A 25109-nucleotide genomic window follows, 5' to 3' on the forward strand; every position below is an offset into this window, starting at 1 on the left:
TGCATGTAAAGTTTAATTTTACGCATGGTAATCAAATTTTACTTGCACTAATGAAAAAAATAACAACAAAAACAGAGTAAAAAAAGGAATTGAAAATTTTTGGTTCACATGTCCATAATAGCTATCTAAGCTTAGGCAATGTTACTTACCATGGTGGTAACATTTTTGAGGTGCTCACAGTAGTGGTCCGTGGCAGAATGAGCAAACAGTCACCTTTTCATGGGATATAGTTTTTGCTCATTTTATAATTATCTCCTTCACCAAGAAATCAGGAAAATGAGAGGCAGATGTATCATAGAGCAATTGAGTTATTGACTGGTAGAAAAGTGAAGGTAAAACAAACAAAAAAAGAATAATACTTTGAAAAATATGCAATAACATTATTTATTTATCACCTTGTAAACCCAACATTTCCAACAAGTCCTTTCCACACCTCAACCAACTTCATTTGCTTATACAGGAATTGTGAGTAATTTACATTATAGGTCATTATGAAGTCGTGTGGCCTGTTTTTCAGTATTCTGTTTTCTAATTATGCCACAGTTCTGCTTAATTGCACATGCAGTTAGGAACTGGAAACAAACATATTTTTTCGTTAGTTATGCAGACTGATCATTGTGTGGAATCAGGAGTTTATTGTTCTCTTCTCCAAGCTGATGCAGGATCACACATTGTCCATCCAGAGATGCTGGAACTGCCAACAGTGGTTACAATCTTGGAGGGCGACATTCAGCCCATGGTGGTCAGCGTTTTTTTTTTGTTTGTTTGTTTTTTTTCATCCTGGCTGCTGTGGGCATTTTATACCCAGATATCAGCGCTGAATATCCAGATATTTGCCGCTGCCAGCACTTCTCTGGGTACTGGCAATATTTTTGCTATACTAACTTTATCCAGGTGCTTCTCCGTTTAACAGACTGAATATTGCCACTAAGGGGATAATTCTGAAAAGGTTGCCAAAATTGAGGTGATGGAAGTGTAAATTCTGTATCGGCAATTGCACGTGGATAAGCAGCATAAAATCTGTTTTACTGTTCGGGGATCTTGCCAGGTACTTGTGACCTGGATTGGCCACTGTTTGAAGCAGGATACTGGGGATGATGGACCTTACTGTCAACATGTATGTTCTTATCGGCATTTTATGCATCAACATTTAGATGCGACTACTTTAGTCATGTCAGTGGCTAGAGTAAATGACTGCAAAGTTGTACATGTAACTGACTATTCTGGAATCTTAGTACGTAAGTGCTGGGCATGCCGCTGACCCGCTCATGTCCTCCCCCTCACATTCATGTCCCCTTGAAGTTACACACTACATATTGGTCCTTTGATTTTATTTTATTTTTTGAGATCCATGGTGTGTTGCCTTTACTAAACGTCTTCGCTATAAAGGATTAAATAAATTTTGGCAGTTTTTCCAAAGTGCAGGAAAATATACATCATAAAACAGGAGAAAACCAAGATCACAATGGTGCAAAACATACTTGTAAAATCCTGAACTGAGGATCTAATTTGGGCAAAGAAAGGCATTAGGCCAGTGGTTCCTAAACCTGGTCGTGGAGGCACCCCAGCCACTCAGGTTTTCAGGATATCCACAATGAATATTCATGAGAGAGATTTGCATGCACTTTCTCCGCTGCATGCAAATCTCTCTCATGAATATTCATTGTGGATATCCTGAAAACCTGAGTGGCTGGGGTGCCTCCACGACCAGGTTTGGGAGTCATTTCTGCATTAGGCTTTAAGAGTGGGACCAAACCTGAGTGACAGTAAATTTCAATCTGGTATTTGGGGCCACACTTCTCCTTATTTATGTGCCACTACTGGATTTAGTTATTGTTTTTGAGTTACTACTTTTCACCATAAATGCCAGCTCTGTGAATGCTGAGCACTCCTAATATTTAGTAAACTCCTTCACTATATATATCAAGTAGGGGTAATTTTTAGGACCCCTGATCAGGGCCGCAGAGAGACTGAGCCGGGCCTGGGGCGAGGCCGCCCCCGAGGCTACCGCCACCGCCCCCCCCCCCATCGCTACTCAGGCTGCCGGCGCCGCAGTCCCCAATCTCCACCCCCTAGCCCCGTTGACAGCCCTTCTCCGTCCGCCACCGAGCCTCCTGCATTGAAATCGGCAGCGCCTCACCTCCGTGTGAAAACGCAGTGGCAGATCGCCTCCCTTCGGGCCTTCCCTCCCTGTGTTCCGCCCTCGCAGAAACAGGAAGTTACATCAGACGAAGGCGGAACACAGGGAGGGAAGGCCCGAAGGGAGGCGATCTGCCGTTGCTCTTTCACGCGGAGGTGAGGCGCTGCTGATTTGAATGCAGGGGGCCCAGTGGCGGATGGAGAGGGGCTGTAAATGCTGTGGGCGGGTGAGACCGGGGACTGCGGCGCCGGGCCCTCCCCGCCCCCCCCCCCCCCTCCGCGGCTCTGCCCTTCATCATTTTGAAAAGTTGGCTCCTATGCTTTTCACTGTTCTTTTTAAAATTGTAGGGCTTATGCAAGAAACAGCACACAATGCTGAGGGCTTTTTTTCCCCCAGCATATGAAAAATAGCATATTAAGCAGTTAAGGGATAATATTGTCCAGGAGTGTGTACTTTTAAGCACTGATGTACATGCCCACTTTCCTGGTATTTTAGTCATTTATGTGGGGATGTGGACACATACCCTGATAAATAAAATGCCGATTGACACAAAAGTACACTGATTGAACTAATGGCCCTTATTTTGCCAGTGGGCCTGCAAAGGGGTGGAGCGCACAATTTCATGCATAGGGCTGGTGCCTGCCATGTATGCTAGGTGCCCACTTGTCTTCAAAAGTAGCCTTAACATAGATGCCCGCTTATCAAATCACCCCTTAAGGGGCAATTCTGTAACCGATCACCACAGTGTTGGTGCCCAATTTATGCAGGTTGTGACCTATTCTGTAAGGGCCTCTTTTACAAAGGCGCGCTAGTGTTTTCAGCGCACTCTTAAATGCTAAGATGCCCATAGGAATATAGGGGGAGATTCTATATATGGTGCCTGGAAAAATCCAGTCGGAAATCATTTTCACCTAAGCATATTCTATAAGATTTAGGCGCAGTATATAGAACTGCATGCTTTAGAATTTGGGCACAGTTCATTACAGAATATGCTTAGCGAGTTAATGCGTGTAAATTCTAATTATTGCCAATTAGTGCTCATTATTGCTTGTTAACTGCTGTTAATGCTGATTGGCTTGTTAAGCCAATTAAGTAGTGTGTTATGGAATACACTTAGATTTCAGCGCAGATCTCTAGGCGCGAATTATAGAATCCAGGGGATAACGGGCATCTTAGCATTTAGTGCACACTAAAAACATTAGCATGCCTTTGTAAAAGACCACCTAAGAGCACTTACATGTAAGTTCTTTTAGAATATTAGGGGGGACATTTTTGAAAGGACGTCTAAGTGCCAAAAAAAACCTACAATATTTTTTTCATAGAGAACAACTTTTCCTGGATTGTAAAATAAGAATTTACCCAGATATCTCTAAAACAACACAAAAGAAAAGACAAGAGTTTCTTAAATTGCGCCCAAAAGCTTTGCAATTGGGGGCTTTATTTTGGTTGAACTTTCCCTGTAAATGTGTTTTAAAATTCAACTCTGTTAAATATGTCTTTTTTGAATCAAAACAATTAAATTCTTTCCTGGAAGCCAAACTGGCTGAATTACCCATGATATATCCAAGGATTATAACAACTTCGACTCCGTAATAGTATAAGGAACCTGGTAGCTCTTCTCGACCGTCTTTTTTCCTTTTCTTAGTGTTAGGTGTTATTAATCTATCCTAAGCTTTTAATTTCCTTAAATATTGTGTAATGCCTCCAATTATTGGACTAAAGATGAGCAATAGATCATTCCTTTGATTAAGAAATGTATACTTATTATTTCCATTGTATATATTTTGACTTAAAATCATCTTTTCGAATTTCAAGATATATGCTGAAATTAAAATGTAAAATTAAAAAAAAAATATCCAGCACAAAACATCCCAAAAAAAAATCCATCTTGCAGCCATTTTTGAACAGGAAAAATGTTGGGGTTTCCTGTTCAAAAATATGCGAGAAAGGATGTCCTTATGCTCGAGACGTCCATTTTGAACAACCATTAAACAAACTGAAATGTTTAAATTATAAACGAGGGAAAACAAGGCATGGGGATGTCTTTTTGGCAGCATTATTATGAAAATGGCCACACAGATGTCCTTGCAGAATGGAAGAGTAGCCTAGTAGTTAAGTACAGTGCATTGTAGACCAGGAGGCACAGGTTCAAGTCCCAGTGTAACTGATTTTGTAAATGTGATCCCTCCAAGAACAGAAAAATGCCTTTTTATACCTGATTGCACACCATTCAGTAGCCTTTGGGCTTGCAGGTGTTTATATCTTTAGGTTTAGTATTTTTCTCCTCCGGGAGGAAGCCCCAGAAAAAAAAATTAAGAGTTACAGTGGGATTTGAACCCGTGTTCCTTGGTTTACAGTTCACTGTATTAACCACTAGGTGGCTACTCTGACGCACTTGCCGCTTTGTTCAGAATGGTCATAATACCTCAGCTGACATAGACCTTGGTTTTACTTTCTGGTTTCACTTTAGGGCAGAGGGATGGGGACATCAACCAGTGGGGCATTAATGAGGGGTCATGCCTTAAATCCTCAAATGTTCAGCTGCTAAATCAGAGCACCTTTTTGTAACTTGGTCGTGACTGAAACAGGTCTAGATGTGGTCCTTCCCATTAGAAAAGTGTGTTTGACATCCTACTTTTCGCCCATCTTTCGTCCTGCCCAAGACATGCCCACAATATGCCCCCCTTGCTATTTGGATGAACTGCAGTGTGAAATGTGCAAATTCTAAATTTTCCAAATTTGGGATTTGGATGTTTTTAGCAGATGGAAGGTTTTTTTTTTTTTTTTAGGCATTTTGAGGCATCCATCTGCTTTGAAAATTGAGCATCAACGCGCCTAAATGCAGCACTTAAATGCCCAACATACGGTTTTGTAAATGTTAGACCTGCCTGTGGTTCGCTCATACCCCCTTCCCACCAACGTCCTCTTGCATTCATGCACTAAACGATATGCATGCTTAAATTATAGATTAGTGCCGAGCGCTCTGCTAGCACGCACCCATTCCATACGCATATTGCTATCATTCTATAAATTTAAGCATGCATCTGGTTAAAGTTGAGCTCCCTGTTATAGAATGAGGGGGTAGATCTGATGCTTTAGCAAGGAGTACAATATGCAAATGAAAGAGCGCAGGGTAAATTGTTCCCTCTTTCACATACTGTCCTATTGCCAAAATTTAAATCTTCCTCTTGCAACAGAATGAAAGGGTCAGTTAGCAGCAGGGTGTCATCCCCCCTCCCCCCATAAAGATCTAATAGTAATCTGTCTTTTCACATTTCGCCTTGAGTTCTCTTTTGAGACTTCTAGCAAGGAGCTAGCTAGCATTTTGTGTAAGTTATATTGTCTACTAGAACCTCAACAGAGGGCAGTCCAGCTGCGTTTTAGACAGTGGTGACTTTTTGTTTCCTGTTTCCCCAGTGTCCTTTCACTGATGTATATGTTCACAAGAACTATGGCTGTCAGGAGCCTGCTTACAATATTGTATAAATCTTTTATTACTGCTTAGAATAAAGTTACATCTCTCTATATGAAATATGGACGACAGACAAAGTAAGCTGTAAATTAGCCTGATCATGTGTTCATGCCATAAGTGCACCCCAAAGAAAGCAGTTTCTACCACCAGGGGGTGCCTTCATAGCAAGTTGCAAACACAGGAGTTGAAAATGCCAAGAGCAGGGACTAATCAAAGTCTGGCCTGCCCTTTGATCACCAGGAGCCCTACTTGCCAAGGGCGTTTGCCATAGGCATGAAACAAGTGTTGTTCCCTTGGTGAACAGGACTCTTAGCAAATAGCATCTTGGTGCTTTATTTAAGCATCCCAGAGCCTAAGCACCAGGGTTTCAGAAAGCAGCCGATTCCCTCTAAAGCAAAGAATTGTTTTTTTCCAGCCCAGTCATCTGTTTCTATGATCTGCCTTTTGAACTGTTTTTGTGACTGATCAGTTCCACCTAATATGTCTCTTGATTTCAGCTATTGTAATACTCAGACGACATGCTGTTCGTTTCGTTCTTATAAGCTTTAGATGGTCCTGCCTGTCACACTGTGGCGGGTTATCTTCAGCGTCTGGATTTTGCTTTAAGTCTTGCACGTCTATCAAGCTGCTGTTGCTTTGAATGCGAGATGAAAAGGATTCCAGTTTAAAAAAAAAAAAAAAATCCTTGTATGAAGAAAAAGATTGAGGCCTATGCAAACACATCCCACTGACAGCTCCCAATGAGATATTGTAACAGAGTATTAGCACCCAGGATGACAGACGGTCCGAGACTCCCAAGCTAAAAACGGATCAGCCCTTCCAGCAGCAGGGGCACGTTGTCACCCCGCAGCAATGTGCGCTTTGGAGAAAGCCCGTCCTGTTTGGGGGTTTCCCAGTCCCTCTCCCCTGTTCCTTGCCTTTAACTGTGATGCTGTAGGGCCTTATGAGCTGCCTTACTGCAAGGAGCTGTTTTTCTGGGTCAGGTCACCCAGATGGCATAAGACAGCACTATGGTGAGTGAAGAGAGAGGGCCCAAATTCTCCAGTGCAGGGGGCTGTTCTTTTTTTTTTGGGAGGGGGGGGAAGAAAAGTACACCATTATAAGGGCAGCCTTCTTGTCTCCCTCCCCCTCCCCCCCAAAAAAATTCCTTTTCAATTTTTAAAAACAAGCATAAGTGACCGAGAAGGGCTTATAGAGTGCGAAATAGTAAAAACCAAAGGCACTTTTTTTGTTGTTGTTTTCTTTTATGTGTGGAAGAGGAGTTTTTATTTTGGTTAGGTATAACTAATATTTTATTGAATTACATTATATAGAACAAAAAAAATTACCCTAGTAAAAAACCCCACGAAAAACATGTTCGGTCGTTGGTTGGTCCTGCACGATTAAGATCTGTAATTCTTTTTTTTTTTTGGCTCACACGGAAGCTGTGATTTAGGGACGTGCACCGTGCCGATCACCTGCCAGAGCTGCAAGTGATCTTTCCAGCTTCACCGGGTAATTCTTGCGTTTTCCTCATTCAGTGATCGCACACTTGCTACCGTGCAGCAGGTCGGTCTCCTCGCTGTTTCACTGCCACTCAGCACTTCCTGTTTATTGAAACATCTCTAGGGTTTTTTTTTCTTTTCTTTTTGCCATTCTTCAACCCCCGCTTCGCAGAAACAGCCAGAACACTGGAACAGCCGAGACGGAAATTCAAAGCTAGTGAAGAGGTTTTTTGTCAAGGGATCCGAACTTTCACCATCCTGCCTCCTGGCTGCACGCTTCTGGCCAACCCAGCATTGCTCGCTCGTGGATTCCTGGTACATTGACACGTTCCGATCTGATTTGTGCCGCCCTGTTCAGATTATTTTGCTGCTTTGGTCGCGACCGAATCCAAGATTGTAAAAGTTGTATATGTCAGATTAGCAGTGACCTGTGGAACTTGTCGTGCATTTCATTTTGAGGCATATAATAAGAAAGCTTGTGTTTTCTCAGTGTTTTAGGCAAGGTGGAACAAAGGCCGGGTAGCTTATAGAAAATTAACCTCATCGGTCAGTTTTTTTTTTTAAGTTCTCTGACTTTTTTTTTTTACATATTGTTTTCGTAAACCTCCCTGGCATTTGAGTTTGAAGTTTCACAACCTAGATCAGCAGTGCCCTAATTATTTCCTATCATTGAGCTTTTTGATCAGTGGGGGGAAATCCAGGCACAAAGATTTTTCTGTGCCTTTTAATTTGTTTTGAATGCTGGTTTCATGTTAGAGAAATTTCAGCCGTGCAAAATCATTGGTTAACACTGATGTCAGTAGGATTGACATGGATTGCTTTATTCAAAACGATAATCTGCATTTTTCTGTCTGATGTGGTGTTAAATGTTGGTTTTATCATTTAATTTAAAGACTGCATTTTAATAAGTAGTTCAGAAATTGTGTTTGGGTGAAACCCACAAAATCATAGCAAAATAGTAACACATTTTGCTACTTTTTAAGGCCACGGTGGAGGAGTTGTGAATCATTTATCAGTGTGTACTAGGTAAAATGAAATACTCAAAAGTTGCCCACCAAGAGAACTACAGAAAGAACCAAAGCATTTTTAATATTTTGTTTTTTAATATTATCAATTTAATGTTTCACTGCTTGTAGGATTCAGAAACACTAATAACCCCTTCACTTTTCTCAGGAGAGGGGTCAGACTGAGAATCTCCTCTAGTTGCAGTCAGCATGTGTTTGAGTACACACACACACACACACTGCGTGTGCATTCGCATGTACTCTTGCATATAGCCTGAAACAGTGTTGAGCACACATGTGCACACCCACGATGGAAAGAGGAGGCAGTGCTGGCATGAAGCTCTGAAATTGTTCTGTTGCAGAGGGGAGGGGAAAAAAACTAGAAGCAGTGTTTGACTGCCTTCCTGACAATTTGTTTAACAGTAGGAGTAATTGCACAGGCAAACTGGAAAGAGTGACTGAAGCTATTTACTCAGATGTTGGTGTAGGTGTGGGGCCGAAAACTCACTGTGGGAACAGTGGGCTGCTTTTCTTGGTGCCGTTGCTGGCCATCGGATTTCCCAGCTCACTGGGTTTTGTTTTTTCTGGATGTTGTCTTTGATTATTTATCAGAAGGGGAAGGGAGTAGCTGAAAGAAATAAACATGTGAACTGGCTCTGTTTTGTTTTCCACTTCGTAGGCCATGCCCTTTAACAGATACACACAGAAATAATAAATGTATTGTTTTATGATGAAAGGAAATTAAATGTGAGATTGTTTTCTTTTGTGTGATACCAGTATATTAACCCTTAAGTCTGCAGTTGTTCGCTTCATGTGAAATCCTTTGAAAACTTGTAGGGCTTTATGAGTGGGGATTAATCTGTTGTATTGTGTATTCTCCCATAGAGAGGGACTTCCACAGTTACTGAATTAGCTGCCTGAATTTACTTGACTTAACTGCTGCATTCCTTCTGAAAGACTTTTGCTTTGGGTTTAAGAGGTCATGGAATAAACCCAATGGGTGATGGCATTAATTTCTTTTTAAATGATACATAAGCAACATAATACAGTTCACCTTAATTTCACTTATCTTTGTTCTTGGGTGCTCTAGGTGGGTCACTATAGGACTCCCAACAGAGTTTCTCTTACTAGGGTAAATGTATCCAAAGCTGAGCAATGATGAATTTAGCCCATTGCATGCAGGGAGATGTAGTTCACATTTTCCTTTTGAGTTCCCCAAGGGGAAACCCTCCCCCCACCTCCAGGAATTACGCCTCTGTGCACACAGTGGGTTTACACCAGGCTGGTTCAGCATCTTTCCATGGATATGAGGCAGTATAGTCACAGTAATTATAACCAGCCTGTTTCTAACACAGTTCTTGCTTGCATCTTTATATAGATATCTATGGCTTTACTCTGTTAGTTTGACCTCCAAGAGTATATAATACGGTTGACACGCCAGCTCATTTTCGAAAGTGATCGCTGGCCATCTTCCGACACAAATCAAAAGATGGCTGGCGATCTCCTGAAACCGGCCAAATCGGTATAATCGAAAGCCGATTTTGGCCGGCTTCAACTGCTTTCCGTCGTGGAGCAGGCAAATTTCAAGGGGGAGTGTCAGTAGGGTAGTGAAGGCGGGATGGGGCGTGCTCATGAGATGGCCGGCTTCGCCCGATAATGGAAAAAAAAAGCCAGGCTTGACGAGCATTTCACCGACTTTACTTGGTCCCTCTTTTTTCATGACCAAACTTCAAAAAGGAGCCCCAACTGACCAAATGACCATCTGAGGGAATCAGGGATGACCACCCCTTACTCCCCCAGTGGTCACCAATTCCCTCCCACCAAAAAAAAAAAAAATCCAAGTGCTCGTCAGGGACGTCCTAAATCAAAAGTATTTTTGCTCGACTTTTTCAGTAGTACCAGTGGGATTCGAACTGGCCACCTCTGGATTACAAGACTGGTACTCTAATCACTTGGCCACAGCTCCACTTACTTGGATGTCCCTCCCTTTTGATTATGCCCCTTCAAGTCTCGATCAGCCAGTCACAGACACGGGTCTTTCTCAGCCAATCACAGCGCATTTAGCTGTCTGTGAGTGGCTGAGAGAGACCCCGGTCTGTGATTGGCTGAGAGAGACCTGAAGGGGCATAATCAAAAGGGAGGGACATCCAAGTAAGTGGAGCTGTGGCAAAGTGGTTAGAGCACTGGTCTTGTAATCCAGAGGTGTCTGGTTCAAATCCCACTGGTACTACTAGAACTGGATTTTTTTTCCACTTTTTTGAAGCCGGCCATCTGTAAATCCAGCGATCTCAACATTTGACCTAAATGTTGAGATTTAGCCGGCCCCAACCATATTATCGAAAGAAAAGATGGCCAGCCATCTTTTTCGATAATACTGTTGGCACCACCCCTTTGCGGAGCCGGCTCTGAAGATGGCTGCCATATAGATGGCCGGCGCCATTCGATTATGCCCCTCATGGTGTCAAGTAGTGGGGACTGCTGTATTAGTCCACTTGGATATATGTAGATAAGTCACTGAATAGGATGTTGGTCATACCCTTTTATTGTACTTAACTATTGCATTTGTGGCTAGGAGCTCTTTATCAGGTCAATTAGGACATCCACCAGAGGACTGAAGTGTACCACTGTGAAGTGGTGATAATTTGTAGGTACAGTCAGCATCCTGTTGGTGGTATTTTTTCCGTATGTCACTGTTGTAACCTTACAGAAGAAGATGGGAAGTGGAGGTAGAGGGAAAATGTAAGAGAAAATACCTTCAGGTACTAATGAGATTATTTTCCTTTGAGATTATTGCAGTCAAAGCACTGAATGCCTTCAATACCTGCATTAGCATAGAAAAAAATGTGCTTAATTACAAAATATTGCATCAGCATAAACTGATGCCCATCCTAGCTCTCATAAGTTATGGATACATTGGTCAAACATAGATTACGAATGCATCTCTTAGGATGAAGCTCTAGTTTAGCAGGTATTGTGTGAGTTGTGCAGTGTAGGTGCATGACTTTAAGCCACTGACTTGATACCAGGAAGGATCAGCTTTAACGTTTGAGTAGTATGGGTCTGCTTAGGAACTTTAATGGACTTCTTTTCCTATCTCTAAATTCTTTTGGAATGCACAAATTAAAACTGAATTATTCAAATTAAAAGAAGGTAGTAGTAAATGTCATGCTTTCAAGTCATACTTATTAAACTAACATCCAAAAAAAGTCATATAATTTTGAACAGTCAACACCAAAAATTCCACAAGATGACAAGGTGGAGACAGCTTCCATATTGCAGTTTGATGTCTACAGTATTCACTGCATTGAGTGTAGCATAAGTGATTATCCAACTTATTTTCGAAAGAGAAAGACACCCATATTTCGACCCAAATCAGGAGATGGGCGTCTTTCTCCCGTGGGCGTCCAAATCGGTATAATCGAAAGCCGATTTTGGGCGTCTTCAACTGCAATCTGTCGCGGAAACGGCCAAAGTTGACGGGGGCATGTCGGAGGCATGGTGAAGGCGGGATTGGGGCGTGTTTATCGGCCATGGAGAGATGGGCGTCCTCGGCCGATAATCGAAAAAAAGAAAGGCGTTTTTAACGCGAATTTGGGTCACTTTTTTTGGACCCTTTTTTTTTTCACGAGCAAGTCCCAAAAAAGTGCCCTAAATGACCAGATGACCACCAGAGGGAATCGGGGATGACCACCCCTGACTCCCCCAGTGGTCACTAACCCCATCCCACCAAAAAAACAACTTTAAAAACTTTTTTTCCAGCCTATATGCCAGCCTCAAATGTCATACCTAGCTCCATCACAACAGTATGCAGGTCCCTGGAGCAGTTGTTAGTGGGTGCAGTGGACTTCAGCCAGGTGGACCCAGGCCCATCCCCCCCTACCTGCTTACTTCTGAATGCCAAGAAGTTTGACCATTTCACCCCCTCTTTTCCCCATCTTCATTGGTTAATTTTTCCATACTGTGCTTGGTTCAAAATCCTGATTCTCACTCATAAAGTACTTTAGTCTGGTTCTCCTTCTTACCTTTCCTCTGTTGTAATCTCCTACACTGCCTCTCACTCTTTTTTTGCTCCTTAGATACACATCGTTTGATGCTCCCCTCACCCTGATTGGCTTACTACAAATCTACATGGACGTCTGCTTTTGATTTTTTAGCCCCCCAAACTCTGGAACGATTTACCTTCCACTTTCAGATCGGAACTCTCCTTTTCTAAATTGAAAACCCTACTTAACAGCCATTATTTTCAGTTGGCATGTAATTTGTCCATTGACAACCTACCCCACTAACAATGTGGTTGTACAGTGCTGAATGATTGCTTTTTAAATAATTTTTTTAAATAAATTTTCTTTTGTGTGTATGTGCTTTGCTTGGTTTTGACTGACTGTTTTCTTTTCTGTTATAAAGTTGTATTTCTTTTTGTTGTGTGTTCTATTTTTTTTTTTTACTTTTTAAATATTTTGTTAACTGCTTTGACCTTGTTATTGTAAAGGCAGTATATCAACTAAACATAAACTTTTCTATGATATACAGATGATCTGTTAAATCACAGGAGAAGAGTGAATGGAAACAGGATACTGGGCTAGATGGACCATTGGTCTGACTCAGTATGGCTACTCTTATGTTCTAAGCCACTAGTAGCAATAGTTTGAAATATTTGATGTATTGTTAAGCAGGACATGTCCTATTTGGGACGATGTTCAAAACCATTACCAGGGTAAGTAGCCATTTACCTAAGCAGAGTGGCGTGACTGAAAATTGCTTTTCTCTTCTCAGTGAAAACTAGGCACAGGTATCCACAGCATGTAGGAGGTACAAAGGTATTGCCAGGGCTCAGTTAGGCTAGGGGATGAAATAAGCATAGGCAGTCATCATTTTCATAAATATGTGCACTGGGCAAATGCAACGTGTGCAACTTTATGCCAGATATTTTTCAAAGAGAAACTACGTAGGTTTTCCGCTCGCATATTTCCAAGTTACTGCTGAGACCAGTCGAAAGATGCAGCTTTATACAGAGCCACGTTACCCTTCTTTATAGCTCTTGTACTATCTAGTTTGCTCGGCAACATGGGATACAGAAACTGAAGGCATCAACCCCCCAAGTCTGCCAGCTTGGCAACCTGAGAGAAAACAATTGAGTTCTGAACTGGTTTCCAGAAATGTTCCTTATTTGGAGATGTTTTTATAAAAGATGCTAAGAGCTAGATTCTGTATATGGTGCCTGAAAAATCTTCATGGGAAAAAGTTACGCCTGGGTGTATTCTCTAAAATACACCTAAATTTTATAGAATAGACTTAAATTTCCATACGGTAAACAGAATACGCTGAGCGGCATGCCACGCAATTAAATTTGGTTGTGTCCGTTTAGGCCACGTTTGACTTAGTGTAAATCCAGACACCTAAATTAGGTGCAGATCGAGTGTATTCTATAATAATGCACATAGATTTTAGAAACTCCCATGCCCATGGCCACACCCCCTTTTCAACTGTGTGGCTTAGAATTTAGGTACATGCCACACAGATCAAAAGATACTGCTCACTAATATTGATAGCATCAAAAACCAAATTTGCAGTTCCGTAGTGTCTATATTTAATGGGGGGGAAAGTCTGCAGCAACAACTCGTAATCATTGGTTGCACGCAGAAATCTGTTCATGCATCACCTCCTCATCTATCACAGTCTTTCATGGAGTTCAAGAATTCAGATAAACAAACACACTTATCTTTCTGATATACACTCCAGCTTGCAAGCTGGAGTATATATCAGAAAGATAAGTGTGTTCATTTATCTGAATTCATGAACTCCATGATAGACGGTCAGGAGGTGATGCATGAACAGGTTTAAAAATTTTTTTTAAAGAATTAAAAAGAATTTAAATATTAAAAAGATATAATCAAGGGGGGGGGGGTTCAGTCGATAATGACTTTTTTCTGCGTGCAACCAATGATTACGAGTTGTTGCTGCAGACTTTTCCCCCCATTAAATACAGACACTACGGAACTGCAAATTTGGTTTTAGAATTTAGGTACACCACATTATAGAATACACTTAGCTAGTTGTGCACGTAAATCTCAATGCTTATTAACATCCAATTAACAGTATTGATCAGCTAGTTAGCCAATTAAGTTATGCACGTTGTTATAGAGTACGCTTCGGTTTCTGCATGGATTTTCAGGCGCCATATATAGAATCGGGGGCTAAGTGCTGGTACCTCTGCAGCTAAGGGGCAGAAGAGTAACAACTGTCCTGCCATTAATACTGATCGAGAGACCCAACAAGGACTCCTGTTCATTTGATAATCTTAATAGCCCAACATGGAGTGCCAGATATGATTCCAGCTGCCTTTTAGGGCAGACCATATGGTCCATACTGGTCTTTATCTGCCATCAGTTATTATGTTCCTATGTTTCCTCCATAGAATAGGCTAGGAAACAGAAGTCTGCCTTCAAATCTTTAGGTCTTGCAATAGTCAAACCAACACGCTGTCTTTCAAACCTTGTTTTATACAGTACAAAACAGGATACTCTCACAGAGGAAATCACAACAAGACCAGCCTCATTAGAGTTTTGCTCGGTGACTACGTTATTACTTGTACTGGAAAATGAAAGTGCAAGTAAAACGTTGGGAGTCACGATCTCCTTGCTAATTTGTTGTGTATTGCGTGCCGGAAATCTTTTGCTATGCAAGTCGAAAGCAAATGATTCTTTCTCGTTTTCTTCCCAGGCTTTCCAGGTTGCACGACAGCTTTTATTACAACAGCAACAGGCTAGTGGATTAAAGTCACCCAAGAGGAATGACAAACAACCAGCCCTCCAGGTAAGGAAAAATTGAATGTCCCTTAGTTCTAAATATCTATCTAAGGAAACAAAACAAACAAAATTAATTAAATAGGCCTAAACAAAAAATGTTCCTTGTGTGCCCATAACATTTTTGAAGGACATTTGCTTTCTTATTTCTTTGCCATTCACCGGTGTGAAGTAAAGGTTAGATGGGCTATTTATGAGTTTTCTTAAACCAATTTATGAACGACTTGTATGTAGCTCTGAACGTAGAGAGAAACCTACTAGACACTTGCACTGATGAATTTCATAACTACAGATTTGTAAGACCTTATTTTAATTCAATCCATTACCTTAAGCTAGTGAGTGCTTATCTGATAGGGGATGTGGTAGCCTAGGGAGGACATTTGTGTTTCAAGCTTAAGAGCTCGACCAGGAGTAAGGGTGCGTGAGGAATGGGTTGGGTGTTCAGAGAGCCTGAAACCAACATCACCATTAACATAGGCAGCCGGGACCCCTCGGGCCTAATGTTATTCATGATATTGAAAGAATAACAGACAAATGGTATTCTCTTAACATGGCACAACTTGGCCGCAGCTTTATTTTAAATACAAACATCATAAACCAGGGTATACCCAAGCCAATCAACCTTCCGGCTTAGCAACCAACCCAGTCTGCCGTCATTAGCAAGACTGACCAATGGATACAGAGCTCCCCGCCATACAGCAAGGGCGCTCAACACCGTAAGCGCAGCTATCCCAGCTGCCTAGCTTACACCATCAGGCTTAGGTACCCCGCCAAAGCTGCGACAAATATATACATGTACATTTCAGCATTAAACCGGGAGGGGGGGCTGGGTGCATGCTGATGCCTGGACGCCAGAAAGAGGACATCCGGGGCTCCGCCCAGGGTTTTAAACCACCTTTTTCCCCACCCTTCCCAGCAGGGTGCCTCTGAGGGGCGGGAACAAGCCCACCTCGCCCCGCTCGCACCCCGCTTGGACTAGCACGCATACCCGTCGGGGCATGGCGCCATGTTAATGGCGGCTCCTTGCACCCGTTGGGGCACTGCGCCTTGCTTTATACCGTCATTCCAGCAGGATTCTAAGATAGGAGCTGTAATCAGAATGTGTCCGAGTACTAGCAGAAGTGGGTACCAGTGCCTGTTCTTGTAAGGTAGAGAAAGCAGCCCTAGAATTTTGACACGGTGACCAGAGATAATAGGACACATCTGGATCTTTGGTATGGGCAGGTCACAAATGGAATCTTTAGTTCCTTAAATCAAGCAATTCCCCTGTGACTTTGAAGGCTCAGTTTAGAGCACTCAGTAAGAAGCCAACTGAAAGAGATGAGATGTCTGTTCAGCTAGGATGGACATTGACTGTGTAGAGACTGGTTTTCTCTTTATTTTAAATGCCTGCAACTGTTCTTACTGAGCCATCAATGCAAACCTTTGGGAACCCAATCTATGTGCAGAGTACCTTTTGTACTGCCGCTCTGGGTTCCTCACCATCGGGGGCTCCTTGATTAGGACTCTTGCTTTCTCTGCACTTTTAATTGAGACATGCTTGGCTCAGGGGCGTAGCCAGACTTCAGCAGGAGGGGGGTCCAGAGCCCACATTTAGCCCCCCCCCCCAGAGCTGCTGACCCCTCCCGCATCATTTAACCCCCCACCGCCATTTTTAACCACCCCCCCCCCCCCCGCCATCACCACCACTACCTTTGACCCCCCCCCCCCCGGCCGCCAACCCTTTCGACCCACTCTTCCCCCCCCCCCCCAGCAAAGGTACCTGATGGCGGCGGCCGGGGGGGGGGGGGGAAGAGGGGGTCGTTGGGGTTGGCAGCGGTGGGGGGGGGAGCAGGGCTAAATCTACAGGGCCTATGCCCCCTTGGCCCCACGTAGCTATGCCCCTGGCTTGGCTACATATTTGTAAAGTTCTGTAAGCAATCTTTGTAATAAATACTTGGATGTGTTTTGAAAACCAGCTTTATTTTTACATGATATTACTCATTTAAGTTTCACCAGTCATTATAAAACTGAGCTATGCAAGATATTCAGTTACCTTAGAATGTTTCTGAAACCAGCTTCAAAATATATGTGTGGGAAATGTTAAATGAGTGGCATTGTTGTTTAGAATTGAGTTCTCTTTGCAATGCGTTGGGTTCCTTTCCACTGAATTGTTTTGAATGGTGGTGCTGGATTAAGTGGGTTGTGAGAGCAGATGCATCCCTATGCGTGTGCTACAAATATTCATGTGGGTTTCTTGAAAATCTCATGGTCATTTTTAGTCACAGCCTCTGCACATTGTCATAATGGTTTCTCAGATGTTGTGTAATGGTTTTACATCACAGGTCACATACTTATGTTCACTATAATCTATACTGTTTTCACATTATCAATATTGCTTACATTACATTTAAACGCACCATATTCTACTATATGTATTTGCATACTTGTGTTGCAAAATGTTTTCTAATGTGCTATACTCACTTGTTCCTTCACATTATATCACATGGCATTCATTACTCATGTTTTTTTTTTTATTAATGTTTATACACTTTGACTGTGCATCATTATTTTTACACCTGTACGTTTAGAAGTTATATGTTTTATTTTATTTATTTATTTTTTAAGACTCCTGATGCAGGCCTTCTGGCCGAAACACAAAGTTGTGTTGAGTCGCTTTGACTATCAATAAACACTGTTTTATTTAAGACTGCTCGTGTTCCTGTCTCTGGAAACCTTGGTCTATATTCCCACTCTTCTCCCTTTCCTGAGTTTATCTGTGGGATCTTTTGAGTTCTCTACGCACGTGGATTATTTTTTTTTAAATCTAGCCCATTTAGGGGCTTCAAGGACTGGATTCAGGAATCACTATGTTAAGCCAACTGTGCCTCAAGTATAAAGATGGATTGAGACTAGTGAACGACTTTATAAATCCTGTTGACCTATTTAAACAAGTAAAGGGGGGACATTATCAAGGTGCAGTAAAAAGTAGGCTTTTACTGCACCTTGATTTAGCACAGGAGTCATGGTATGGGATTTACATAGTAAAGAGATGCTTTACATGCCTTCACGTCTCATTGCTGTGTAACACTGGGGCAAATAACAGGGTGGGTTACTGTCCTAATGCAGCCCTTGATAACTACCCCCCTAAATAAGTACATAACATAAGTGTAACAAGCCCAGGATCTTGTTTCCAACGGTGGGCCAGTCCAGGTCACAAGTACTTAACAAGATCCCTGGAACAGTAAAACAGATTTTATGCTGCTTATCCCAAAAATAAGCAGTCAACTTTCCATCTTAAAATGGCGTATGGGACTTTTCTTTTTAAAGAAATTATCCAACCCTTTTTAAACCCTGCTAAGCTAACGGCTTTTTACCATAATATCTGGTAGTGATTCAAGAGTTTATTTACATGTTGAGTGAAGAAATATTTTCTCTGATTTCTTTAATTTTACCTACTTAGTAGCTTCATTGCGTGCCCCCTAGTCCTAGTATTCTTGGAAAGAGTAAACAAGTATTTTATAGACCTCTATCTTAGCAATTCTTAGCTATCTCTTCTCCAAGCTGAAAAGCCCTAGTTGTCCAGGCCATTGTGTAAATAGATGTTTTATGAAAGGCAGTGAGTGGTGTTCATATGTGTATATTAATACTTCTGAAAATATCTTATTTGGTAAATCCACGGCTGATCTGTATGTCTTTAATAGACTGTACCACTGGGGACATTTTTAATGAGGTGTTGTGCTAGCTAGGTCCAGTATCAGGTACTAAAGAAGTGCTTTGTTGTGCTGGTGTCTTAAGAATAACTCTAGAGGATGAAATATGACTGTGTTGACCTTTCAGCTGTGAGCTTATTTGTCACGATTCAAATAAGTTGAAAGGATCAAACTAAACAGTTTCTGTAGTCAGACTGGGAATTGTGTTGCAGAGGTCAACAGAGGAGGGCCACATTGCAGATTCTCTAACATTGCCAATTGTTGGTATGTATTAAAGTGCCGGAGCATCTCCTGCAGTCAGAGACACAATTAAAATTCTAATTTATTAATGTATACAGAGAGCTAGCCCAGTCTGTCACTCAGTGATTCAAATGGTTGCCATTCTTCCCCCCCCCCCCCCCACCCCTTCACTCCTGAGCTCTTACAGCTTTGAAAATGATGTGAGTCCTCTCAGAAATAACAGACCCCAAGTGCATTGGCAAAATGGCAATGTATTTATAAAAAAAAAATTAGAAGAAAACGGGAGAGGTAGTGTCTTGGTGGAAGAACATGAACAGCAACGTGTGACTACTTTGCTTACATTCAGGTAAGAGGTTAGTTTTTATTTTCAGGTTGTTACTAACACTGTGTTTTCTTTTTTCTTGACACTGTTTGCTGTGGAGTTTGACGTTAATCTTACATAATGCTACCTCTTCCTTTGAGGTTATGCCTTTGTGATGGTTTATTAAATATAATAATATATTCTGCCACTGAAAAGTCGTTCCAGGATTCATACCTAGGAATGAGGTTATCTGACCATTTTGAGACCTTAACGGCTCTTTGCTGGTTTATTTACTTTTTTGATGTTAGCAATATCCATGCTTTTTATAGGTGGAATTCGTTGAGAGTCCATTTTTTTTTATTGGGCTTATTGATGAATGTTTAGGATGAAGAATTGCTACAATATTCTGTGCATGGCTGTGTTATGTGGAAATCAACCCAGGCTGTTGGTTCTCCTATTATCTGATGCTAGGGTGCACCTTAGGAATCAACACTCAAGAAAAAGATCTAGGTGTCATTGTAGACAGTACGCTGAAATCTTCTGCCAGTGTGCGGTAGCGGCCAAAAAAGCAACAGATGCTAGGAATTACTAGGAAAGGTATGCAAAATAAGACCAAGAATATTATTATGCATCTGTATTGCTCCATGGTGCAACCTTACCTTGAGTATTACATTTAGTTCTGGTCGCCATATCTCAAAATGATAAAGCGAATTAGAAAAGGTTCAAAGATCCTCCCATATACGAAAAGGCTGAAGAAGTTAGGGCTCTTCAGCTTGGAAAAGAGGCGACTAAGGTTGGGGGTGGGGTATGATTGAGGTCTACAAAATCCTGAGTGGTGTAGAACGGTTAAAAGTAAATCAATTTTTCACACTTTCACAAAGTACAAAGACCAGGGGACACTCAATGACATTAAATGGAAATACTTTTAAAACAAATAGAAGGAAATATTTTTTTCACTCAAAGAATAATTAATCTCTGGAACTCGTTGCTGGAGGATGTAGTAACAGCGGTTAGCATATCTGGGGTTAAAAAAAGGTTTGGACCAAGGAAATGTTCCACTCAATGTGGAAATTAAAAAGAGTAAGACCTTTCTTCCCAAGGAATGTTTTCCGTAACCTGGTACAATCAATGGTGCTCAGTCATCTAGACTACTGCAACGCATCCTACGCTGGCTGTAAACAGCAAATAATCAAGAAACTTCAAACAGCCCAGAACACTGCAGCTAGACTCATATGAAAGTGCTAAACCCCTTCGGGAAAAGCTACACTGGCTCCCACTTAAAGAACGCATCACGTTCAAAATATGCTCCCTAGTTCACAAAATCATTCACGGAGATGCACCAGCCTATGTGTCAGACCTGATAGACTTACCACCCAGGAATGCTAAAAGATCATCCCGCACATTCCTTAACCTGCACTTTCCCAACTGCAAAGGTCTAAAATACAAACTAATGCATGCGTCAAACTTTACCTACTGAGCACACAGTTATGGAACGCACTACCGCACAACTTAAAAACGATCTACGAACTGACCAACTTCCGCAAACTACTGAAGACTCATCTCTTTAATAAGGCATACCACAAAGATCAACAAATGTGAACATACACCACTCCTCCACTTATATTCAGAATTGTCTTATAATATTTGCTTGTTATATTACTATCATGTTTTATCATTATGTTACCCACGCTTCTTCTATAACACTAAATGTATATCTTCTATAACACTAAATGTATATCTTCTAACATATTTCCATCATTCATGATGTATTGTAAGCCACATTGAGCCTGCAAAAAGGTGGGAAAATGTGGGATACAAATGCAATAAATAAATAAATATCTGGAGAAAAGGTTCATAGTCTGTTATTGAGATGGACATAGGGGAAGCCACTGTTGTTACTAATTGGGTTTCTGCCAGGTACTTGTGACCTGGATTGCCCACTGTTGGAAGCAGGATACTGGGTTAGATGGACCATTGGTCTGACTTCATGGCTATTATGTTCTTAAGACACATTGAAGCTCATCCCACACGTGAGGTCTACAGCTGGCAGAAGAAGCATAAACTAGGGGACTTTGGAAGGATACCAGCTTGTGAAAGCCACACCAAAATGATAGTTTCATATATAATTTATGGTCCCTGCATAGAGCCACATAGAATATCAACCGGCAGCTTTGTTTCAGCTAATCTGGGTTGGCACAAACACATAGACAACGAGTCTGGTGAAGTCCCATGAAGCAATTCTTTCACCACCTTGTCTCCATGTAATACATGAGCTCTGTACGACTCACTGCATAATAACCATAGGCTTTGAATGCATCCTGTCATCTCATGCTCTCAGTAGGACACCACTCCCTAAGTAGGTTGTAGAAGGAAAGTTTTATCTTTCAGATCAATTCTTGGTTAACTCTGAGATGAGTTATATTTACCAGATTGCTGGGCATACCTGGACGTGTGCTAAAGAGAGGCAATTGCTCTATGGGGATTTATAGTAAATATAGTGATTTCTGGTTTATATGTGGTCTGTATGTGCAGACAAACTCTGTCTGGGCCTGGGGTGAAAACTTTAGATAAAAACAAGGCCAGCTGAACCCGGGTTCAAAATAAAAGTAAGGTGGTCTCTTCAATACAGAATGAAAGGAGCTCCTGTCTTAACTTGGTTGGCTTCAAAAGCAGTTTAACATCAGTTTCACATATACATAGTTTAAGTATATTCTCAAGGTCTTCTTCCTCCTTCCTGGGTCTGGATCCTACTCTGTGTACTAGGTTCCTCAACCTGGTTCTGGTTAAGGTGGGCTAGAGTTGTTGGTGGACCAAGGATTTCTTCTCTATACTTCATATGCCCTCTCCCTCAGTTCAGCCTTCTTTGGCTGAGTCCTTGCCTCTACCAAGGTCTCCTCCCAATAAGGGAAGCCTGTATATGTGGTGTCCTTGTATGCTCTGTTTTACTTCTTAGGTAAGGGTTGGAGGCTCAAGAACCAGCATTGATCCTGATGTTGGTCTCCTTGTTCTGAACTATCCACTTGGGTGGCTGGTGGTCTGTTCTAGGACTTAGCCTACAATCCCTGCATGTAATTGCAGATGCCTCCAGTGTCCCTTTTCATAACCTACGTCGCTTTATTCCCGCCTAAGCTATCCTCTGTGAGAGTAGTTTCTGGTTCATAAGTCACTAGATGCTCCTGGCAATCATTCCCCTGGGCCAAGACTGCTTGCAGGCCACCTCCTGCAATGTCTGTCTGCACTATAAAGGAGTAGTTGAAGTCGGGGTCAAGAGACCGGTTCTGAGTATAGGGCGTTCCTCCAATCCTGGAAGGCTTTTTTGCTTCCTGAGACCATAAGTCCGTTCCCATGTCTATCTTCAGCAGCAAGTTAACCTATTAGTGCCTAACGCTCCCATATCAACTGTTGTCTTCCTCTTTCATTCGTGGCGGTACATGCACTCTTCTCAAGGAATACCTGAGATTTCCTTTCTGGTCCCTACATGACTCTTTTCTGAGTTTCAGGCTCGAGGTCGAGACAGAGACCTCCATTTCTACTCTGTCTCGTACGCCTAGGACTTTCATGACTTCTCCTTATTTTGGGTTCACTTAGAGCATATTTTCAAGCACTTTGGGAGGCTAAGTTCCATAGGTTTCTATGGAACTTTGGGAGGCTAAGTGCTTTGAAATGAGCCCCTTAGTCTCTTAGATTAGTGTCCTTTTCCAGTCAGGGGGACTAGCTTCTCTCCCAAGGCCTTACCTTAGTAAGGGAATGGGATTTGATATACACTTTCCTGTGGCTTTTTCAACTACATTCAAAGCGGTTTACATAGTATATACAGGTACTTATTTGTACCTGGGGCAATGGGAGGTATAAATGACTTGCCCGGAGGTCACAAGCAGCTGTAGTGGGAATTGCACTCCTTTAGTTCTTCCGCCAGCAGTGAGCATCAAAACAATTCCTCTGCTCGCGCTGGCCCAAACCTTCCTTCCTGAAGCAACTTCTTGTTCACGGGACCAGGAGGTTGCCAGAGAGGTAAGGCTTGGAGCCAGTGCGAGCAAGGAGAATGAATTGCTGCTTGCTGCCAGCGAAGACCTAAGAATTTGAAAGGTCAGGGAGTGAAGGTAATTGACTTCCCAATCACCTAGGGGGGAAGGGATGTTGGATGTCTGGCTAAGTCCTCTGAGCCAAATGCATGACCCTGCCTTTTAGCATCTTAGCTGCCAAATTCTAGACCATTCTTCTACCTTTGCTAGATCCCTCTCATGCTATCCTACTACCCCTATTGAAGATTTTGGTGTCATCCACAAAGAGGTAAATCTTACGAGCCAGCTCTTCTGCAATATCACTTATAAAAATGTTAGAAAGGACCAGACAAGAACTGATCCTGCAACACAGCAAGTAGTCAATGCCCCCTTGTCCTAGTATTTTTAGAAAGCGTAACAGATGCTCCACATCGACCCTTTCCATTCCACTCATTATAGAGCCTCTATCATATCTCCTCTCAGCCGCTTTTCTCCAAGCTGAAGAGCCCCAGCCTCTTCAGCATTTCCTCAATAGGGAAGTCGTCCCATCCCCTGTATCATCTTTGTTGCCCTTCTCTGCACCTTTCTAATTCCACTATATTTTTTTTGAGGTGCAGCAACCAGAATTGCACACAGTACTCGAGGTGCGGTCACAACCATGAAGCGATACAATGGCAGAATAATATCCTCATTTTGTTTTCCATCCCTTTCCTAATAATACCCAACATTCTCTTTGCTTTCCTAGCCGCAGCAGCACTTTGAGCAGAGGTTTCAACGTATCATCGATGATGACACCTAGATCCCTTTCTTGGTCGGTGACTCCTAACGCTGAAGCCTGCATGACATAGCTATAGTTTGGGTTCCTCTTTCCCACATGCATCACTTTGCACTTTTTCACATTAACGTCATCTGCCATTTAGACGCCCAGTCTCGTAATGTCCTCTTGTAATTTTTCACAATCTTCCTGCGATTTTGACGACTTTGAATAACTTTGTCTCATCAGCAAATTTGATTACCTCACTAGTTACCCCCATCTCTAGGTCCTTATGAATGTGTTAAAAAAGCAGAGGTCCCTTTCCACTTAACCAGTTTTTAACCCAGTCAGTCTCTTCAAAGCCCATCCTGAGGATGCTGTTTATTTATATAAAGTCAAACTATGCAGAACCCTTGTCAAAGGTTTTGCTGAAATACAAGTACACCACGTTTCTCACTTTCCCTCAATCCAACTCTGTCACCCAGTCAAAGAAATTAATCAGATTTCTCTGACAAGTCCTATCTCTAGTAAAAATAAAAAAAAAAAAAACATGCTGCCTTGGGTCCTGCAATCTGCTGGGTTTCAGAAACCACACTGTCCTCTGTTTTAGAAGTGTTTCCATTAATTTAGTCACCACAGAGGACAGACTACTGGTCTGTAGTTCCCAACTTCCTCCCCATTTTCACTCGTGGGAGGGACCAGCCTCCATTGTTCGCAAAATCCATGAGGACCATTCTGACTCTAAGTAAAACATTGAAAGGGTCAGACAGCGGAGCTGCCAGAACTTCCTCAGTTCCTTTGGTTATCACCAAATTGCCAGTCTTAGCAGGCAGCAGCACAAAATTACTAAGTACCAGGGTACCATCTAGTTGTTTGCCAGGATATCTTCTCTGGCTCTGGCTACTCCCTGGCAAAACTGGCCTTCCCCACATCAAAGCATATTAAGGCTTCCCAAGTCTGCCAGCTGATGTAGGTTCTCAAAGGTTTGAGAAGGCTGCTCAGATTCTGATTGTATCAGTGTCTGAGTCCTATCCTCTGTGGATTGGGGTTTCCTGGTACCCATTATTGGATTAATAATAGAAAGCATCTGCCTCTTCCAAGGTTTTCTTTACGGCAAGGTTCAGTTGTTGAGATACCCGCTGTTGTATAGACAGATTAAAGTGTTAGAAACTCTCAGTAAACTCACTTGGCCACTTCAAGGCCTGGCTTTTTATTTTT

General features: G+C 42.1%; 1 protein-coding gene across 12 annotated transcripts in view; it reads left to right on the forward strand.

Annotated features, from left to right (window-relative positions):
* FOXP1 (forkhead box P1) overlaps positions 1-25109 on the forward strand; it is an 801754-nt gene that overhangs the window by 553921 nt on the left and 222724 nt on the right. For all 12 annotated transcript variants that reach the window (XM_030208061.1, XM_030208060.1, XM_030208059.1 and 9 more), the window contains one exon: positions 14821-14913. In XM_030208061.1, coding sequence (XP_030063921.1) covers positions 14821-14913 — 93 coding nt within the window. The remainder of the gene's footprint in view (positions 1-14820; positions 14914-25109) is intronic.

Source organism: Microcaecilia unicolor, chromosome 6 (genome assembly GCF_901765095.1).
Source record: "Microcaecilia unicolor chromosome 6, aMicUni1.1, whole genome shotgun sequence".
Taxonomy (NCBI): Eukaryota; Metazoa; Chordata; class Amphibia; order Gymnophiona; family Siphonopidae; genus Microcaecilia; species Microcaecilia unicolor.